The 19,797-nt window shown below is 40.2% G+C and overlaps 1 protein-coding gene across 3 annotated transcripts in view; it reads right to left on the bottom strand.

Annotated features, from left to right (window-relative positions):
• Positions 1-19,797, bottom strand: part of GALK2 (galactokinase 2) — a 153,041-nt gene that overhangs the window by 4,659 nt on the left and 128,585 nt on the right. For all 3 annotated transcript variants that reach the window (XM_061157114.1, XM_061157113.1, XM_061157115.1), the window contains one exon: positions 3,596-3,797. In XM_061157114.1, coding sequence (XP_061013097.1) covers positions 3,596-3,797 — 202 coding nt within the window. The remainder of the gene's footprint in view (positions 1-3,595; positions 3,798-19,797) is intronic.

The following is a 19,797-nucleotide window of genomic DNA, read 5'->3' as shown; positions in this document are numbered from 1 at the left end:
CCAAGTATTCTACATATCAAATCCTTCATTCACTCAATCAGTCAGTTGTCTTTTCAAGCAAATAGTTTCCAAGCAGGCCTTCAGAAAAACAGAATTTTAAGTGCCACAAGTGGACCAGGGAAGGTGATCTAAAGAGAATCTTTGGCAGTGCTCCTGCTCAACTTCAGCTTCCCTCTTCCCTCTTCTGATCACCACAAGGCAACCAACCTTCTCAGGCTGCCCAGTCTTCGTCACAACTTGCCCGTTGGTGTTAACTTTTTTTAAGGAGACAGGGAATTATGGAGGTGGTGGTGGTTCTTACACAAAACAGAACTCTACCAGACGATGACTTTAGGTACCAGTGGCCCATACCAGGCCTTGCCAGGTCCTTCCCAGCACATCCCACACTTGCTTGCCCACTAAGATAGTCGTAAAGCTGCAGAAGGAACCAGGGCTTAAGAATGTTGCCATTTTAATTTGAATTTTTTTCATTTACCATTTACTACTCTTCTACTGCCTTCCTCTCCTGTTTTAACCATTCTGTTTTACCACTATCTTGCATTCTGCATTCCTCCCTTTTCCCCTCATACATCCACATAAAGGAAAGTGCCAGAGCTTTTGAAAATGGAGTTTAGACTACAGTTTCCTGTGGGACACAAACAGCCCTATGAAAAGTATGTGCTGACTTAGGAAGTCATGGCATTAGTGACTACATCTACTTAATTCTCCCAGAGTATCCTCCTCTGAGGTGGCTCTGCTACTCAAGACCTTTAGTAACTAGCAATCAACTGGCATATTTGGAGAATATCACCTGCTGCCCACAGTGACAGCGAAGAGAAAATTAATTATTTAAGAAGCTAAGAGGCCAGACAACTATTTTAGCCAATATTTCCAACATGCCAAAAGATAATCTTTCAATATGGAAAATTCAGTCCAAACAGTCCATATAGAACAAGAAGTAATTTCGATACTTAACAACTCAAAACAAAACAACCATAAAAAAGGGAGTGAGCTACTTAAACCAGACCCAACTGAAAATCAATACAGCAGATGAAAATGGTCTAGACAGAGACAGTTTAGCTGCCATTAAGAAAAGGAGTTTCCAAAAACAAATAAATGAAAAAGCAAAAGGCATGTTCTTCCGAACCCTTTTAAAACACAGCCACTAAATCTTCCACTAGAAGCCCATTTTCAAAATATATATATAGATCTACAGACTGCTAGAACAGAAAAACATATTGGAAATCATAAAGCAAGGGGACAGTTCAAAGTCACAAAGCTCAGGATGAAACAAGGCAGAGCTAGAACGCATCCTTCCTAAATTCCAGCCCAGTTTTCACCCTTCTCCACACATTGCCCTTCCCTGCTCAGCATGGCTTTGCTCCATGTTCAAATACTGCAACCTATAGAAAACCAGAGCCTCCATCATTAAAGTTTTAATAAAGGAAAACAGGTTAAAATAAAGTCCCTCATTCAAATACTTCTCAGCCTCCCTGGTGGCTCAGATGGTAGAGAATCTGCCTCCAATGTGGGAGACCCAGGTTCAGTCCCTGGAGAAGGGAATGATAATACACTCTAATATTCTTGTCTGGAAAATCCCATGGACAGAGGTTCCTGGAGGCCGGGCTACAGTCCATGGGGTCACAAAGAGTCAGACGTGACTGACTAACACTTTCACTTTCAGTATAACCCAAGGAGAGAGAAACAGGTGTGGCAAAAAAAAAAGAAAACCACTGGATGGGGAGCTGCGCTTTTCTACTGACTCATTATGTTACCTTGTTCCAATCTCTTACCCTCTTAGAACTCTCTTGGATCTCTAAGGCCTCTTCCTGCTTTCGCATCTTATGGAACTAGAAGATCATTCTGACCCAGAAATGTGAAGCCTGGCCCCCCAAAATATGGTTTTCACAGAAACAAGGAAATTTTCTCTGGTCAAAAACCCAGAAGTCATCTTGATTCCTCACTTTCACCCATATAGCAATCTTCTTGACTCTTCCTTCAAGGCACATCTGGCATAAAATCAATTCACACTTCCATTGCCACCTTTTTCTACTCAGAGTCCTTCCAGTGGCCAACAAGCTTCAGTGGTATGACTTCCCATGACCTCTCCTACTTCATCACCTGCTACCCTCTCCTCCTATACGCCCTCCATGTGTACTGTTCCTCACATGTGGTAGTCTCTGTTCTCATTCCTTCACTTCCTTCAGGTCTTTGCCCAACTATCTCTTCAGAGAGGCCTTCTTCAGCCAGTCAATATAAAAACTACCCACCCACCCCTAGGACTCTCCAGCTTTTCTATTTTTTTATAACACTTAGCAGTCCCACTCTATTTTTAGTTGTCATTTCCCTCTTTACCCATGTGAATGTATGCTGCATAAAGAGCTGGTTGACCATGCCAGAACAAGAAAGTCCATTTGAGAATTCCAGGAGGCTGGCAAATACCCCTCCACTGCTTTTCAGATGGGATTCAAACTATCCTACTACCTTCTTAGCAAAGATGCTTTTGCCTAATTTATGCGGAAATCATTCCACTTCCTGTTATTTCCAGAATATCTGCCCTTGATAGTTTCAGAAAAGAGTACTGACAACGAAACAAGCTCTGAAAGCCTTCTTGGCAGATAGTGAGGAAACACTGACAGAGTGATTTTCAGCAAGGTTGTGTTCAAATCTCTCAACAAGTTGGGTTACACATGCCATCTGCGATCACTGGAGCTACTTGGTTTAAACTTTTCAGGCTGGGAGTGTGGCAATGAGTGAGGCAAGCCGCAGGCGCCAAGTGGTTAATTATATTTTCATTGCTAATTGCAGGCAGTTCTCTATGATGATTTTCTCACAATGGAAAGAACATCAATCCATTTGAGAGTTCTCCCAATTTCCCTTTCTGTCCTCCAAGGTCAGTGAGTTCCCTTTTGGGTAAAGGAACCATTCTACTCTATTATCCCCATTCTCCAGGAATTATAAGGATGCTGTTCTCAAGCTTTATGAAAGAGTTTCCCTCTTTACACTTGTGTTTCAACTGTCCATTCATAAACTGGGCTCTCTTCAATCCTTTTCCCCATATTGTCTAACCTAAACCTGGAAAACAGGAAATGCTGCCTCTGAGTAATTCCTACAGCATCCTCTCCCCTGATACACTTCTGTTAGGCTTGAGGTCCTCTTTCCTTTCTCTCTCCTCTTTTGAATAAAACTGTTAAACTTAGGACACCAAACAGGAGATGCTAGTAGAGCTGCAGTGTAGTGGAAACGATTGCTTAAAATACCATGAGAAAGTAACAACAGGGTCTGTGTCTGAGAAAATCTCCCTGAAACATCATCCAAAAATGGAAAAGTCTTTTTTTATGATGTTGTGAAGGACTGACTCCAAACCTGGAACCTCATAAAGCCATGGAGTTGAGTCTCCAATCTTTTATCTTACAGATTTTCAGGAGGGAACAAGTCTAGCTGTATGTCACAGACAAACTCTCTGATACAAAATGGGAAGGATCTTCCTTCACTGAGAAGATTACAAAAATGCTGCTTTCTTCCATTAAACAGTTTCCCTGGTGGCATCCCGCTTTTTTTCCCCATTAAACAGTTTCCCTGGTAGCATTCCACTACACTGCTCTTTCAGCCTCACCGACAGATGTCCACCAGCTGGTCCAGCTCAGGGCAGCTACACTCGTACATGTCCCGGCAGCTTATGTGGCTCTGGTTCATTAACTCCCCCAGCAGCTGGACCATGTTGTCAGGTGTTTCTTCACATATCTTCTTAAACTGGAGCACTCTCGCAGCCTCACTGTACACATGCTTTGCCCGCTGGTAGAGTTTGAAGGTGAGCACTTAGGAAGGAAGATTGTGGTGGACAGAGTTAGAAATAGTTACTGGCCAGAAAAAAAAATTTTTTTTCAAAAGAAAAAAAGAGTTACTGGATAATTCAGTGCAAAGAAAAATACAGTTATTGAGAACTTCCATTTCTGTCTTTATTATTAATACCTTAGATTTTAAATAGGTCTTTCTGAAAGATTTCCTTATAGTCTAAATTACTCTCTTTTCAAGTTAATTTTACTTTAAGGCCACACATCTAGAAAGTGGCAGAGCAGAAAAGTCATGACGTCTTACACATTCTTTCCACTCTGATCCACCAGAAAGAAGCCCTGAAAATGCTTGTGCTAGAACTTTTAATAAAAATGTTTCTTAGAGATAAGCACAATTACTTCTGTATGTGTGTGTATAAAAAAACACATGTATATATGTGTATATTCTGTAGCATTAGTTATCACAGCAGAAACTAAGAATGAATCCACATTGCTAACAACAGATTTATGCTTTTTTAAAATTATGCTACATCTATTAAAAATATTATGCTATACTATTGCTACTAAAGCATTTATTACTCTATGGGAAATTGTTCATTATTAAGTGAAAACATAAAATATAAAACTGTACATTTTAATTTTAAAAAATTATAAGAAAGCACCAAAATGTTAACAGTCATCATCTCTGTGGTACATTGTGGATGGCTTTATTTTCTTCTTGACGTATTTCTATGCCTTCCAGATTATCTGGAATGACTCTTACTTCAGTTATAGAAACATGTCCTATTGCAGTGACTGTGTTTATAGTACTCATATGTTCCCTTGAATAACAATCAAAACCTTCTTACCATTTTCACCCAGGCTGAACAGTGGCTGAGTGAGTGTGGTGCCTCTGGGAAAAACTTGAAAAATACATGGAGGCTAATCTGCCTGTCCTGCTGGAAAGAGCCTGGGCTAAGAATACAAAGGTCTGTCATATCTTCTCAGCCATGTGACAACTCACTGTACTCAAGTTGCTATTTCTATAGAGCTTTATTTCCCCATCTTCAAAATGAAGTTGAAAATTATTTCTCAGGAACTTTCAGCTCTAACATTTTATGATTCTATGAAGAACTCCCTCCAAACATTCCCCTCATATTGTTATATTTTGAGAAGAGGATGATAATTGTTCTACTCTCTGCCCTTATCTACTCTGCTGTCTGCCCTAGGAGGCTGACTTGGATGGACTACACCAGTGGGCTCCCTTGCCTTTAGATTAGAAAAAGGGAGAAGATCAATGAGAGGTGGGAGGGAAGAGAGTGAAGTTGTAGGATCTCTCCCTGGCTCCCTCCTTGCAGAGCCACCTGAAGCTGGCCCTGTCCCCTCAACTGAGGGACACTGAACATACTTTCAAGGTAGCCTTTCCTACATGATTCTATCTTCCAGGGTCTGCCTCCAGGTTCCTCTCCCCTAGAATATTACTGCTTTTTCAGTAGTGCTTTTATAATTTTATATTAAAAAATACCAAATGTGTGACAACATACTTAAGAACCAACAAATTATATTAAAGCTTTAGGTTACATTTTTTCCCCTCCACAGTACCACCCTCATAACTCATATACTTATCATATACTTTCCATAGTAATTGTCTCCACAAAGTTTGCCAACTCCTGAAGACAGAAACCAGGGCTTCTGGTTCCATGCATTTGATAGTCTGCAACCTTGTACTCCATAGAACCTTCTCCAGTGCCTTACGTGACAAGTGCACAATGGGTGTTCACTGTTGAACATTCAGAAGGATGATTTAATTCCAGTTCAAAATCAAGATACCTCCATTTAGACATTGTTATTAAAAAAAAAAGTGCAGTGCCAGTACTCACAGATTACTAAAAATGTAGAAGTTGAGGAAAGGGAACAGCCAGATTCCCCTTGGTATTGAATCTACAACTACTGACACTACATAGGATGAAAAATGAGACAAAAAATGAACTTACAAGTTAAATGTAGGTGGGGATAAAAATACAACAACATGCTCTGCTCCATCAGTAGCCAGGTCATGTGACTCAGTGCACACTGCAGTGTGAATCTGTTATTTCCATCAATAGGTTCAATGGAAATAGGAATATTACATATTACTTGGAATTGTTATATATTAAAATATATTATTTTAGGGTCTAGGTATCAAAATATATTAAGGTAAGAAAGTCTTAACAATACCCAATACTGGCACATAGCATCTGCGACAAAGCTGTCTGAAGAAAAAGCACTAGCAGATTTAACAAGAACTCCTTCAAAATCCCTGAATAGAGAAAGGAAGAGATGGGCTATTGATAGGCATGTATCTACCTTAGACAGTACCAATAATTTTATACATGTTAATATAATCCATGTATATAAAGAAAGCTGAGCACCGAAGAATTGATGCTTTTGAACTGTGGTGTTGGAGAAGACTCTTGAGAGTCCCTTGGACTGCAAGGAGATCCAACCAGTCCATCCTAAAGGAGATCAGTCCTGGGTGTTCATCGAAAGGACTGATGTTGAAGCTGAAGCTCCAGTACTTTGGCTACCTGATGCAAAGAGCTGACTCATTCGAAAAGACCCTGATGTTGGGAAAGATTGAAGGCAGGAGGAGAAGGGGACAACAGAGGATGAGATGGTTGGATGGCACCACCGACTCGATGGACATGAGTTTGAATAAACTCCAGGAGTTGGTGATGGACAGGGAGGCCTGGTGTGTTGTGGTCCATGGGGTCACAAAGAGGCAGACACGACTGAGCGACTGAACTGAACTGAATATAATCCAGATTATAGAATACACATTTTGAAAGGGAAGAAAACGACTTTGGTAACTATAGTTTTAAAATATTTTTAAAAGTTGACATTGAAACAAAATGTTTAAAATTCTAGCTTTAGGATTCCATGTTTCAGTTTTATTTGTGAACTATTTTACCTCCCTAATCATGGGCCAAGTTGCAAAATAAGAGCATGGGGGTAGGGTGGAGGGCATACATAAGAAGAGAATATTGGTTCATTTTTACTGTAATGTCTCATTTCCAAAAAATCATCTAGTTTCCAGGTCCACTGATATTTATGGCTGCAGCACAAAAGGCACAATAAAGCAACATCCACTAACATTGTAAAATAGTGCTATTTAGTTGACAAATCGATCTGCTATGTCACAATTTGCAAAGAATTTTTTAAACTTCAAATTATATACAGGACAACAAAGGAAATACAATAGCATGTTCCATACGCCCATCACCTAGACCAAACAATAATTTTTTGCAATATTTGCTTCAATATTTTGCTATTGTTTTAAAATAAATTATACATGTGACATTTCCTTCCTATATATTTCAGTGTGCAACTCTATAAAATAGGATATTTTCTTATATAACCTCTGTATCATTATCACATCTAACAAAATTACCAATGATTCCTTAATATCATCTCATATTCAGTCCATATTTGAATTTTCCCAGTTGTTTCAATTTCAGTCAATTTACAGCAGGATCCAAGCAAAGTCTACACATTATATTCAGTCTTATGTCTAATAAGTCTCTTTTAATCAAGAATTTACAGTGATTTTTGATACTCTGGAATGTCAATGTCATATATATATACATATATATATATATATATATATATATATATATATATATATATATATATATAAAATACATTTTAGGGCCATATCCTGTAATAAAATTCAATACCAACAACAACAACAAACAGTCCATTAGCAAGAGCATACTTTGGTTTTCCTCTAGGACTACATAGTTCTTTAAGATTAAATATTTTTCCTTTTAGGATTAAATATTCTCAAGCAGAAACTATCTATAGAGAGATGTGGGGGGGTTTTATATATTAAACCTCAGGACTGGTGTTCTGATTTGTGATAAGCAACATTCAGAAGGTACTCGATTACTAGAACCTCCGTGTCTACTCTGTTCTGTCAAGTGTAGGACAGGAATGTCTAATGAGGACTCGCTGGGCACTCTGAAGGTGCGTGAGAGACTGCCGTGGCTCACACCCCCTGAACAGTAGTAACTCGGACACCAAAGGAAAGGGCAGAAAGGGCATCTGTTTTCAATTGTGATACAAACATCTTGCCAAAGGCTACAACAGATTTGGAGACCACCCTTAGGGAGGGAAAGCAGTTCTGCATTGGCTAGAAATCACAAATGCTCTCTGGATCCAGGGTTCTGGCTTGTTATATGCTGGCAATTCAGCAGGTCTCTGTTGTGTAGATACCAGAAAATCCAAAAAAATCTGAAACTCTGTGGACAAAGCTTTCTTCCTTGTCCAGTTAAGTTTTAAAATGGATGCTCCTTCTCTCTTATAATCCTTGAGGGCAATTATTATATTAAAGGATGAAGGAATTGTTTCTTACTGCATGCATGAATGCTCACTGCTATATGACTACTTCCAACACAAATACAGTTTAATAATATAATACCAGATGCCATTTTCCTGAAACATTGCCAGTGTCCTATCCTATCCATGGGAAATCTGAGGCTTCAAAGTAGGATATATCATGTGTATTCTGACACAATCACTTTCTCCTCTGTGAATCTTTGGTAATTACTGAATCTGATCCTGAAATCATGGCAGAGATTCTGAGATCTAAATGATCATAGCCATATACATTTAAACTGTAATAATTGTACAATAAGTTCACTTGAATAATTTAGTTGCTAGTTCTAAAATTTCCTTTCCCGATGACTTCCTTGCTGAGCCTCCAGCTCACCACACAGGCTCCTGCCTTGGACCCACTGCATCAGCTGTTCTGTTGCTTGCCCTGGAATGTTCTTCCCCTGATCTTGACATGACTAGCCCCTCATAGTCATTCAAGTCTCAGATGTCACAGCATCAGGAAGATGTCCCCCATCTCCAACCCAGAATAATCACACCCACACAAACACACACACACATATTCTTTCCATCCTATTTTTTTTCTCCTAAAACTGTTTTATTTATTCTCACAAATATTGTCCAATTTTCTTACGCTCATATGTTCACTGGCCTGTGCTTATCTTTCAACACTGAAAGTTCAGCTTCAGAAGAGCAAGTTCAGTCCAGTTGCTCAGTCGTGTCCAACTCTTTGTGACCCCATGAACCGCAGCATGCCAGGCCTCCCTGGCTATCTCTAACCAAGGAATCTAAGTGAATCAGTAAGTGTTACTTGCTCAGCTGTGTCTAACTCTCTGCAACCCCATGGGCTGTAGCCCGCCAAGCTCCTCTGTCCATGAGATTCTCCAGGTAAGAATAACCCAGGGATCAAATCCAGTTCTCCCACATCACAGGCAGATTCCTACCACGTGAGCCACCAGGGCAGCCTAAGGAATCTAAACCAGGACACAAATAATTGGTTATCTTGTTACATCTTTGGTGGGAAAAGATAAGAAAAAGCTTGTGACAGGAGAATATACTGGGCATCATTTTCCTCATAAATGCTCTGAGAGCAGCAGGTCAGCAGTAGGTGGAGGACATGCTTATTCAATCTCTGGAAGAACTCCTGACTTAATTTAAATTTCTTCACTCAAGAGCTGGTACCCTTTCCTTTATTACCTCATCTTCTACTAAGAGAGATACCAGAAGCACTGAGTAAGATGACCATCCAACAAGACAACCAAACAGGTCTTAGTGAGCCCTGGCTGTGTGTCCCACCCTATGCTATCAGTTCAGTTCAGTTCAGTGCAGTTGCTCAGTCGTGTCCGACTCTTCGAGACCCCATGCAGCACACCAGTCATCCCTGTCCATCACCAACTCCCGGAGCTTGCTCAAACTCAACGTCCATCGAGTCGGTGATGCCACCCAACCATCTCATCCCCTGTCATCCCCTTCTCTTCCTGCCTTCAATCGTTCCCAGCATCAGGGTTTTTTCAAATGAATCAGTTCTTCGCATCAGGTGACCAAAGTATTGGAACTTCAGCTTCAGCATCAGTCCTTCCAATGAATATTCAGGACTGATTTCTTTTAGGATTGACTGGTTTGATCTCCTTGCAGTACAGGGGACTCTCGAGAGTCTTCTCCAATACCACAGTTCAAAAGCATCAATTCTTCAGCGCTCAGCTTTCTTTATAGCCCAACTCTCACATCCATACATGACTACTAGAAAAACCATAGCTTTGACTAGATGGACTTTTGTTGGCAAAGTAATGTCTCTGCTTTTTAATACACTGCCTAGGTTTGTCATAGCTTTTCTTCCAAGGAGCAAGCATCTTTCTTGCAAGAACCCTATGCTATAAATGACAGGAAAGACATGTGAAATAGAAGCCCCTACTATGAGACACTTATGACTCAGTTAAATAATGAGACCACTGGACAATGACCAAGTGCAGCAGATATTCAAGAGCAGGAAATACTAGAGGTGGACCAAGAAGACAGGGTTTGTGGGGAAAAGAGCCATAGTGGGAAGTGCCAGAGCCACAGAGCTTCCTTGCTGTGAGGACAGGATGGCAAAAGGCCCAAGCTTGGAACAGGCAGAGTATGTTTATGGGCTGGAGGGGGTAAACTGATCAGACCCCAGGCCAGTTTCTTGAGGAAGCTGTCCTCACACCTGAGGCTTTAATATCCTCTGCTACATACATTACACAAAGGTTGCACACTCACAACCATGGTCAATAACCAACCACAGTGATGCTTTCCTGACCCACATACTTTTTGAACTGAGAAGTTTTAAGAATCTAGATTTCTGTTTTCCCTTGAAAAAAATGAAAGGCCTGGCAGTGCTAAACCTACCTTCTTGCAAAACTGTTGGCTGTAACTGAGGAGCAGCCAGCCCATTTAGACAGGGCATACACTGTATTTCCATGTACTTCCCACCATTCCCAATTATATTATGCCTGGACTGCCTCACTAGTTCACATGTCTGCCTGGTCTCTGTAGGCATGTGTGTGTGGGACTCATTTTCCATAAAACTCTCTATTACAGGAATTCTTGGCTAGAGACAGAAGAGTGGACAAACCAAGTGAGTCATCATGCCATAACAACCCACTGTTACTAATGAAGGTCTCGTCCCTTAAGTGCATTGATAGTTCCACACTGAAGAAATGTCCATCATCTTGTAAATTCCACTCTTTGGTCTTATTTCTGCTCTACAGACATTTGTAAACACAAGACAGCCCTTGAGAGATCTGAAGAAAGCTCTCATATCTTATGTTTTTTACACATGGATAAGGATTCACTTTATGCCAGTTTTATTAATAATACCAAGGGAACAACAGTTAATAAGATAAGCTGTTTACTCTTTAAAAGTAATAGTCTTAACAAAAGACAACAGGTGTTGGTGAGGATGTGGAGAAATGAACCCTTGCACACTGTTGGTGGGAATGCAAAATGGCACAGCCTCTATGGAAAACAGCACAGTTTCCTCAAAAAGTTAAAAATAGAACTCTCCTATGACCCAGCAATCTCACTTCTGGGTATATATCCTAAAGAACTAAAATCAGGATCTCAAAGAATTATTAGCACATCCATGTTCATTGCAGCTCTATTCATAACAGCTATGCTGTAGAAGCAAACTAAATGTCCATCAATGGATGAATGGATTGAAAAATGATGTATACATAATAGAATATTCAGTTCAGTTCAGTTCAGTCACTCAGTCGTGTCCGACTCTGCAACCCCATGAACCACAGCACGCCAGGCCTCCCTATCCATCACCCAAACCCATGTCCATTGAGTCAGTGATGTCATCCAACCATCTCATCCTCTGTCGTCCCCTTCTCCTCCTGCCCTCAATCTTTCCCAACATCAGGGTCTTTTCCAATGAGTCAGCTCTTTGCATCAGGTGGCCAAAATTTTGGAGCTTCAGCTTCAACATCAGTCCTTCCAGTAACACCCTGGACTGATTTCCTTTAGGATGGACTGGTTGGATTTCCTTGCAGTCCAAGGGACTCTCAAGACTCTTCTCCAACACCATATTATTCAACCTTAAAATTGGAAGAAATTCTACAATATTCAACAATATGGATGGATCTCTTGAGGACATTATGCCAAGTGAAATAAGCCAGACACAGAAAGACAAGTACCATTTATATGAGTTAGCTAGAATCATCACATTCATAAAATCAAAGGCCAGAATGGTGGTTCCCAGAGACTAGGGGAGGGAAAAGTAGTAGAGAGTCAATCATCAATAGACAAACAGACCAAGCATTTCAGCTAAGTGAAATGAATGAGCTCTAGAGACCTACTGTACAGCACTCACCTCTAGTCAACAACAATGTATAGTACACTAAAAATTTATTAAGAGGATAGATTTCATATGTGTTCCTACTAGAATAAAAAAATAAATGTTTAGTAAAAAAAAAAGAAGTAATAGTCTAATAGAGAGAAACAATAATGAACAATAACAAGCAACAGATGCAAAGACAGCTCCTCACAGCCAAAGTACTGGCTCAGAGTCAACAGGGTATCTCAATCTGGGTTAGCCTGAAAGCAGAGCCTGACAGACTTGAGTGCAAGTAGCAGAAATCCAGGAAGCAGGAGGACAAAAATAAGGAAAGACAGGAAAGAAGAAAAGCCAATAAAGGTGCTTAATATGCAGGTCACCACAGTGAACAACCACAGCCCAATTGCTCGGGGGTCTCTCTGAAGAACCATGGAGAACATGTTGGAAGGGAACAGGCCCACCTATGCAAGGGAAGGGAAGCCTGGGTCGTTTATCCACAGACACTGCCATCATTGCCCCTAGATGGGTTAACTTCTCCCCAGAGATGTGCCTGGGCAGCACAGCAACTTTCAGTGATGCTGGAGAATACCCCAGGATGACAAAGAGACATTCATACCAGCTGCTAGGTTGACAGAATTACTGGCAATGCTGGAAGCAGGTAGGCTGAGGGATGGGGAATAGTGGTCATGACCTTCAGAGTCCACCAGTAAAAAGGTGAAACCACCCAAGTCTAAAAAGATGAGTTAGGTGTCCAGCAAACCAGTTAAAAGAAAGGAATGGGAAATTAAGGCAGAAGGAACTTAATGAACAAAAACATGGAGATCAAAAACCACGAGGTGCTCTAAGCAGGGCCAGGCCTGGTTAGTACTTGGATGGGCACGAGCTGCTTTTAAAGAATTAATAGGACTTGGATATGACTGGAGCATAGAAAGAGGATGAAGACCAGTAGCAACAAGAAATACAGTAAAAAAAGAAAATAAAAGCAGTAGGCAGAGGTCTCAGATATGCAGATGACACCACCCTAATGGCAGAAAGCAAAGAGGAACTAAAGAGCCTCTTGATGAAGGTGAAGGAGGAAAATGAAAAAGCTGGCTTAAAATTCAACATTCAAAAAACTAAGATCATGGCTCTGGTCCCATCCCTCATGGCAACTAAATGGGGACAAAATGGAAACAGTACACTTTATTTTCTTGGGCTCCAAAATCACTGTGGATGGAGACTGCAGCCATGAAATTAAAAGACACTTGCTCTTTGGAAGAAAAGCTATGACAAACCTAGACAGCCTATTAAAAAGCAGAGACATTACTTTGCCAGCAAAGGTCCATCTAGTCAAAGCTATGGTTTTTCTAGTAGTCATGTACAGATGTGAGGGTTGGACCATAAACAAAGGCTGAGCACTGAAGAATTGATACTTTAGAACTGTGGTGTTGGAGAAGACTCTTGAGAGTCCCTTGGACAGCAAAGATATCAAATCAGTCAATCCTAAAGGAAATCAACCCTGACTATTTATTGGAAGGACTGATGCTGAAGCTGAAGCTCCAATAGTTGGACACCTGATGCGAAGAGCCAACTCATTGGAAAAGACCCTGATGCTGGGAAAGACTGAGGGCAGGAGGAGAAGGGGGTGACAGAGGATGAGATGGTTGGATGGTATCACTGACTCTATGGACATGAGTTTGAGCAAACTCAAAGAGATAGTGAAGGACAAGGAAACTTGGCGTGCTACAGTCCTTGGGGTCACAGTGAGTCATACATGACTTAGCGACTGAACAACAAGGCAAAGGTCAGATTATAAGGGCTTTATATGTTATGCTAAGTAAGGTGTTTACATTGTATCCTGTACATAAGTGGTTCTTGGCCTTTCTAGGGTTATAGAGCCTTTTGAGAATAGAATAAAAGCTATGGACCTTCTCTCCCCATCTGAGTGCATAAATATATGAAATTCTACATACAGTTCAACATACAGTTTCCAGAACCCTATCCTTGATTTCAAGTTAAGAATTCCAGCTGGAAACAAGAAAAGATTACTGGTCTTTAGCAATTATATAGTCAGGATTATTGTTTCTGAACAATATATGAAACCTATATGAACTAACTTAATCAAAAGGAATTAATTTTAAAGGTATTAGAGAACTCACAAAATCTATTAGGATTACATATGCCTAATCTCTATTAGAATTTGAGAATCCAGGTGGGAATGAGCCAGGCGCCAAGTGAAATAAACTGAAGACCATTGCTGAGGTCTCCTCCACAAGTCTAGATATGACATTGGATTCTAGATACTTTGTCAATGGACCTTTGCCTAATAGACTCAAAGCCCAAAACATAAGCATGTGCTGGGACACAGGAGGAACGAAGGACTCTTGCTCACACTCAGGTGACAAGACCTGTGAGAGGAAAATCTGACCCCTCAACTTTTACCATAGGAGGCAAGACCTTCCTTCCTTCTCCAGCATGCACATAACAGATTTCCCCAGGAAAAGGCCTAGATGCTAGGTAGTTAAGCTACAGTGTCTGCCCCAGCAGCAGTGAAATACCACAGCTCTGTTAGCATTGAAATCTTTTCTCCAAACCAACCACCCAGTTTCCCTCACGTGACTGGATTTCAAGTCTCCCTCACTGATAATTTCTCTGAATACACATTAGTCCATGGATGCCCTTCTTAAGAGTGGTCTCCCCCATCATCTGAAGAATGCAAAGTAGAGCTGGACAGTCATCTGTCCATTCTCATCACAGTGAGTTTCTTCACGTAAGCCTCGTAATACAAACTGCAAAAAGATTGTGTGGTGATGGAAGAACACAGAGCATTGGTCTTCAAATTAAAAGTGATAAATATTTTGGGAATCAGACTTGGATAAAAACTTCATCTTGGGATAATTAATCAAAACAAAATAAATAAATAGGCTGGTCAGACAGAACTGGAAATCTTACCATGTAAGGGTATAATTAATCTTTTTGAGGCTTCCATACCCCAAAATGCTTTCCCACTCTTTGGGGGGGGGGGCACTAAAAGCAGTTGTGGTTTTAGCTGTCTTAGCACAATCATGGGTCTGCACGCTACTAGCCAATTCCTCTCCAAACACATAGCTCCACTGGGCTAAACTAAGAGTGGGTTTCCAAAAACAGCCATGCAGAGGTGGATGGGGGAAACCACTTGAGAATGCACTCCAGAGTGCCTGTTTTCCTATGCAGCACAGTTATAATAAGTCCCTGCTCTGAGGCATAGAATCTCTGGAGTATTTAAGCAGTAGGATGGAAAAACACTATACAGTCCTAATTGAAGCTGGACCGCAGTTTCAAATTTATTTTCCCAGTAATAATATTCTTCATAAATGTGAAGTTTCTGAAATGGTCAAACCCACAAAAAATAAACAGCTGTTTTCAGCCACATTAATACCCCATTCCCATGCTGCAAAGATTAAATTAAGTTAGCATTTTATATTTAAGAGGAAAAAAAGTCTTTACCTGCTTCTAAAAGCAAAACCACTGATGAAATAAATATATATATATATATTTATATATATGTGTGTGTGTTTTCAACACAAACCACATTAATCCATGGAAAACTACATTCCAAGAGGCACTTGTGAATATTTTCAAATCCACAGCATAATGCCATCTTGTCTGTAGAGAATAACAGCACCCCCACATATTTATAGCTCCGCTCTTTCAGATTTTCAGGAGCAGAAAGAGCCAGCACTGTTTTATAGTAAGTTCTACCCCTCCAATCTTGAAACCTTTGCTTCATTCTGCTGCAGTCACTGTCACCTGCATTCTGCTTTCTGGCAAGATAGTAAGCTCCTGTTAACTGCAGCGCCGTTCAAACGACAAGAGAGAGTCCACTGCTCCCTTCCTTCTCCTTCTGTACTTTCCTACTTTGGATTCTTATGCGAGGTCTGAACAACTGCTCTACCTTCTAACTGGTCTCCCTCTTACCGCCTGTTAACCTGTGTTGTTGTTGCTGTTTTCAGTCACTGAGTCCTATCTGACTCTTCTGCAATTCCATGGGCTGTAGCCTGCCAGGGTCCTCTGTCCATGTGATTTCCCAGGCAAGGATACTGGAGTGGGTTGCCATTTTCTTCTCCAGGGAATCTTCCTGACCCAAGGATCAAACTTCAGTCTCCTGCATTGGCAGAAGGATCCCTTACCCATGAACCACCAGGGAAGCCCATCAACATGTATACAGCTACCATAATAAACTTCCCCAATCACCATTTTGATCATGGTGTTCCCCAATAGTTGATTGTATCAAATGCTGCATTATTGTCCCATGGTCCAATAAATGAGGGCACACACAGTCTAATCCAGCGGGACACAACAGGTCTTCTGAATGTTCATGACCCTTTCCAACCTCTTATGGTGTGTTTGTGCCAGGCCTTGCTTGCGATACCACACTCCATCACTGCCAGTCCAAGAGTGGAAGCCTATGTCGGTATGCTACCCGGACTAGTTTTGTAATCCCCAGATCTCAAGGCCCCTCTTCCATAAAGTTCTCCCCAAACATTCCAGACACAGAATACCATGTATTTCCTTCTAATTACAATGATCACACACTACTTTAGGAGGGCAGAGACTGTGCCATCTTTATCTTTGTAGCTCAGCCTAACACCCTGTCTTGAATAGAGCAGGTTCTCAGTAAATATCAGCTCCCATACCAGCAGCAGAGGAAGAAGCTGGGACTGCTGGCTGGATGAGCTGCATTTTAATGTTTGCCTCTCTTTCTTGAGGAAACTAGTTTCCCATTAACTTCCCAGATCTGCCCTAACACTTTGTTTTTAGAAAACATTAAAGGAGCAGACAATCTCAAGTCAGTTGAAAAAGAGCTCAGGGAGTTGGGCAGGAATCTTGGTCAGAGCTGAATGAAGGACTATGGAAAACAATGGTCACACTTGCCTACAGCTGGCCAGTGCTGGTATTTTAATCTAAAAGGAAATGAGTTCTTCTTGTCTTTGCTTTCTCCCATGAACTGAACTAAAGAGAACAAAAACATAAGAGACAAAGATGAAGGAGAGGCAGAGAAAAAAATCAGTAGTTATCTGAGAATAAGTAGTATATTTCCATCAGAACACTTTAATCACTATTTTATTGTTTTCTTCCCACAAAATGATAAATAAATGAGGGCAAGAACTATTCTGGCCTTACAGATTGCTAATGCATAGTCTCTAGCACAATGCTTGAATAGTTGCTCTCAACTGAGTACCAGTGGAATAAAGGAATAAAAATTTGCTTCTGTTCTCTTACATTACTCACTTATTTGCCAGTATGATCAAAAGTAGTAGTTTTCCAAAATACAACAACAGTTTAAACAAGTGAAAAGCTATGTTATGTGCCACACAGAAAATCTGGTCCCAACTAGATTATATAGGATGTTGCCCAGAGTTTCCTTCTGAACAGTGTGCTCTGGAGCAGACCAAGAAGGTAACCTGGGCACTGGATGAGGGGTGAATTTGGAGTAGGTAGCTTGTCCTAATAGTCTCGTGGTGAGTACTGAAGGCAATATGCCTACACTGCACCTAGACTTTCCAAAGTGTAGTATTAGGGAAGGTAAAAATGTCTCAATTTCACAAACATCTAATGAGATGCCCCTATTCTCAAGGTGTTTGCAGTATAATTGGTGAGAGACTCAAAGGAGGGAGCATCTCCAATGGCTCGGTGGGTGAAAAATCCACCTGCAATGCAGGAGACTTGGGTTTGATCCTGGGTCAGGAAGGATGCCTTGGAGTAGGCAATGGCAACCCATTCCATTATTCTCATCTGAAAAATCCCATGGACAGAGGAGCCCAGTGGGTTACAGTCCAAAGGGTCGCAAACAGTCAGACATGACTGAACATGAGCATCCTGAAAAGATAAATAAGGATGCTATTTCACAGAAGCCCATGACTGCAAATGTGTTTGTGCAGCCCTCTGGGAACCAGGGTGGGAAGTGAATGCTCACAGGCATGAGTTTGTTTGTGGTTTCTCTGTGTTTGTGTTTATGTGCTTCTCCATAAATAAGCAGTATGTACACATCAGCCTTTTCCCCCTTTATTCATTCATTTTACCTTTATTTTTGTCCACATGACTCTTTCCTTTTCCTTTTTGATCTTCATCTGTCCCCCTACCCCTGTAAGTCTAAATGACAGAAATGAAGCACATATCTTGTTATTTCTTGTCCTAATTGACTAGATTTTTATATCTGTTGTTCTTAGAACATTTCATAGTTTCCCATTAAAAGACTAAACATACTGCTTTCCTATGGAAGTAGTCTCTGGTCTTTTTAATGCTGCATCAGTGGTCCTTGACAGAAGAAAGGCTTTGTAACATTAAAGACGTCTAATGGACTGAGGGATGTTCATTCTTGTGATCTCTCCCACCCCATTGCCTCCTAAAGACAATAAAAGGAATCATCTTCCTCAAACTTTAAAAACAAACAAACAAACAAAAAAACATACACAGTCTCTACCCTTAACATAGAGTGGTGCCCCGTCATGTTTTCATCTGGAATTTACAGCATGAGTGACGATCAATTGATATTTCATGTGTTTAAAACTTTGTCTAATTTTTCCAAAGAGTAAGTACAGAAGGCCAACAGGCACATGAAAACATGCGGAACATCACTAACCCTCAGAGAAAGGCAAATCAAGACCACAATGAGGTATCACCTCACAACTGTCAGAACGGTTATAAAAAGAACACAAATAACAAATAGTAATGAGAATGTAAGTTGGTGTAGCCACTGTAGAAAACAGTATGGAGATACCTCAGAAAAAGTAAAAATGGAACTACCATATGATCCAGCAATTCCATATCTGGGTAGATATCCAAAAAAACAAAAAATTCAAAAATATACATACACCCCAATACTCATGGCAGCAATAATTCAGAAAGATACATGCATGCCAATATTCATAGCAGTATTATTTTTAATTGTCAAAATATGGAAGTAGCCCAAGTGTCCATCAACATATAAATGAATAAAGAAGATATGATATATATACAAACATATATGATACATATATATGATATATACATATCATATACACACATAAACAATACACAATAGAATACTATTCAGTCATAAACAATGAAATTCTGCCATTTGCAGCAATACAGATGGACTTAAGAGAGAAAGACATACTGTATGATATCATTGATATTGTAGAATCTAAAAAATACAACTTGTGGATTTAACAAAAAAAGAAGCAGACTCACAGATACAGAGAACAAAGTAACATTTACCAGGAGGGGCAGGAGGGGCAGGAGGGGTACAGGAGTAAGAGGTACAAACTATTAGGTATAAAACAGCTCTTGAGGATAAACTGTACAGCACAAGGAATATAGCAAATATTTTATAACAGCTATAAATGGAGTATAGCCTTTAAAAATTGTGAATTACTATGTTATACACCTGTAACATAGTATTTTACAGCAACCATACTTCAATTTTAAAAATTGTGAATGTCTATACAAATACAGTGAATAATAATTTTTTTTGTCATTACTATTCATATTTGGCAGTAATCTGCAAAAATGATTAGATACATGGATAGTAACTTACCTCTGCTGACTCACATGGAAACAAACTGGGAACAAACATATGTAAGTAGGAAGAGGTACACAGTTTCTAATTTAGAAGTTTTTGCTAGGAAACTTTCTCCCACCTGAAGCTAGGTACTTTGAAAATAAAGGCATAGGAAGTGAACCTATTAATATCAAACAGCGAAGAGGTTTTTCTGGACCATGCCCTAAGATTCTAGAATGATAGTTTCCTGAAAAGAGACTGAATGCCACAAGATGGGGAAAAAATGATAAGCTACGAGGACTAAGAAGGCTTTCACCAGACAAATTGCAGATAAAATGCCAGTGTGAGAGAAATATGCACCTTAAAAA

The sequence above is a fragment of the Dama dama genome, chromosome 12, assembly GCF_033118175.1.
Source record: "Dama dama isolate Ldn47 chromosome 12, ASM3311817v1, whole genome shotgun sequence".
In the NCBI taxonomy this organism is placed as follows: domain Eukaryota; kingdom Metazoa; phylum Chordata; class Mammalia; order Artiodactyla; family Cervidae; genus Dama; species Dama dama.
This window is presented reverse-complemented; position numbering and strand designations above follow the sequence as displayed.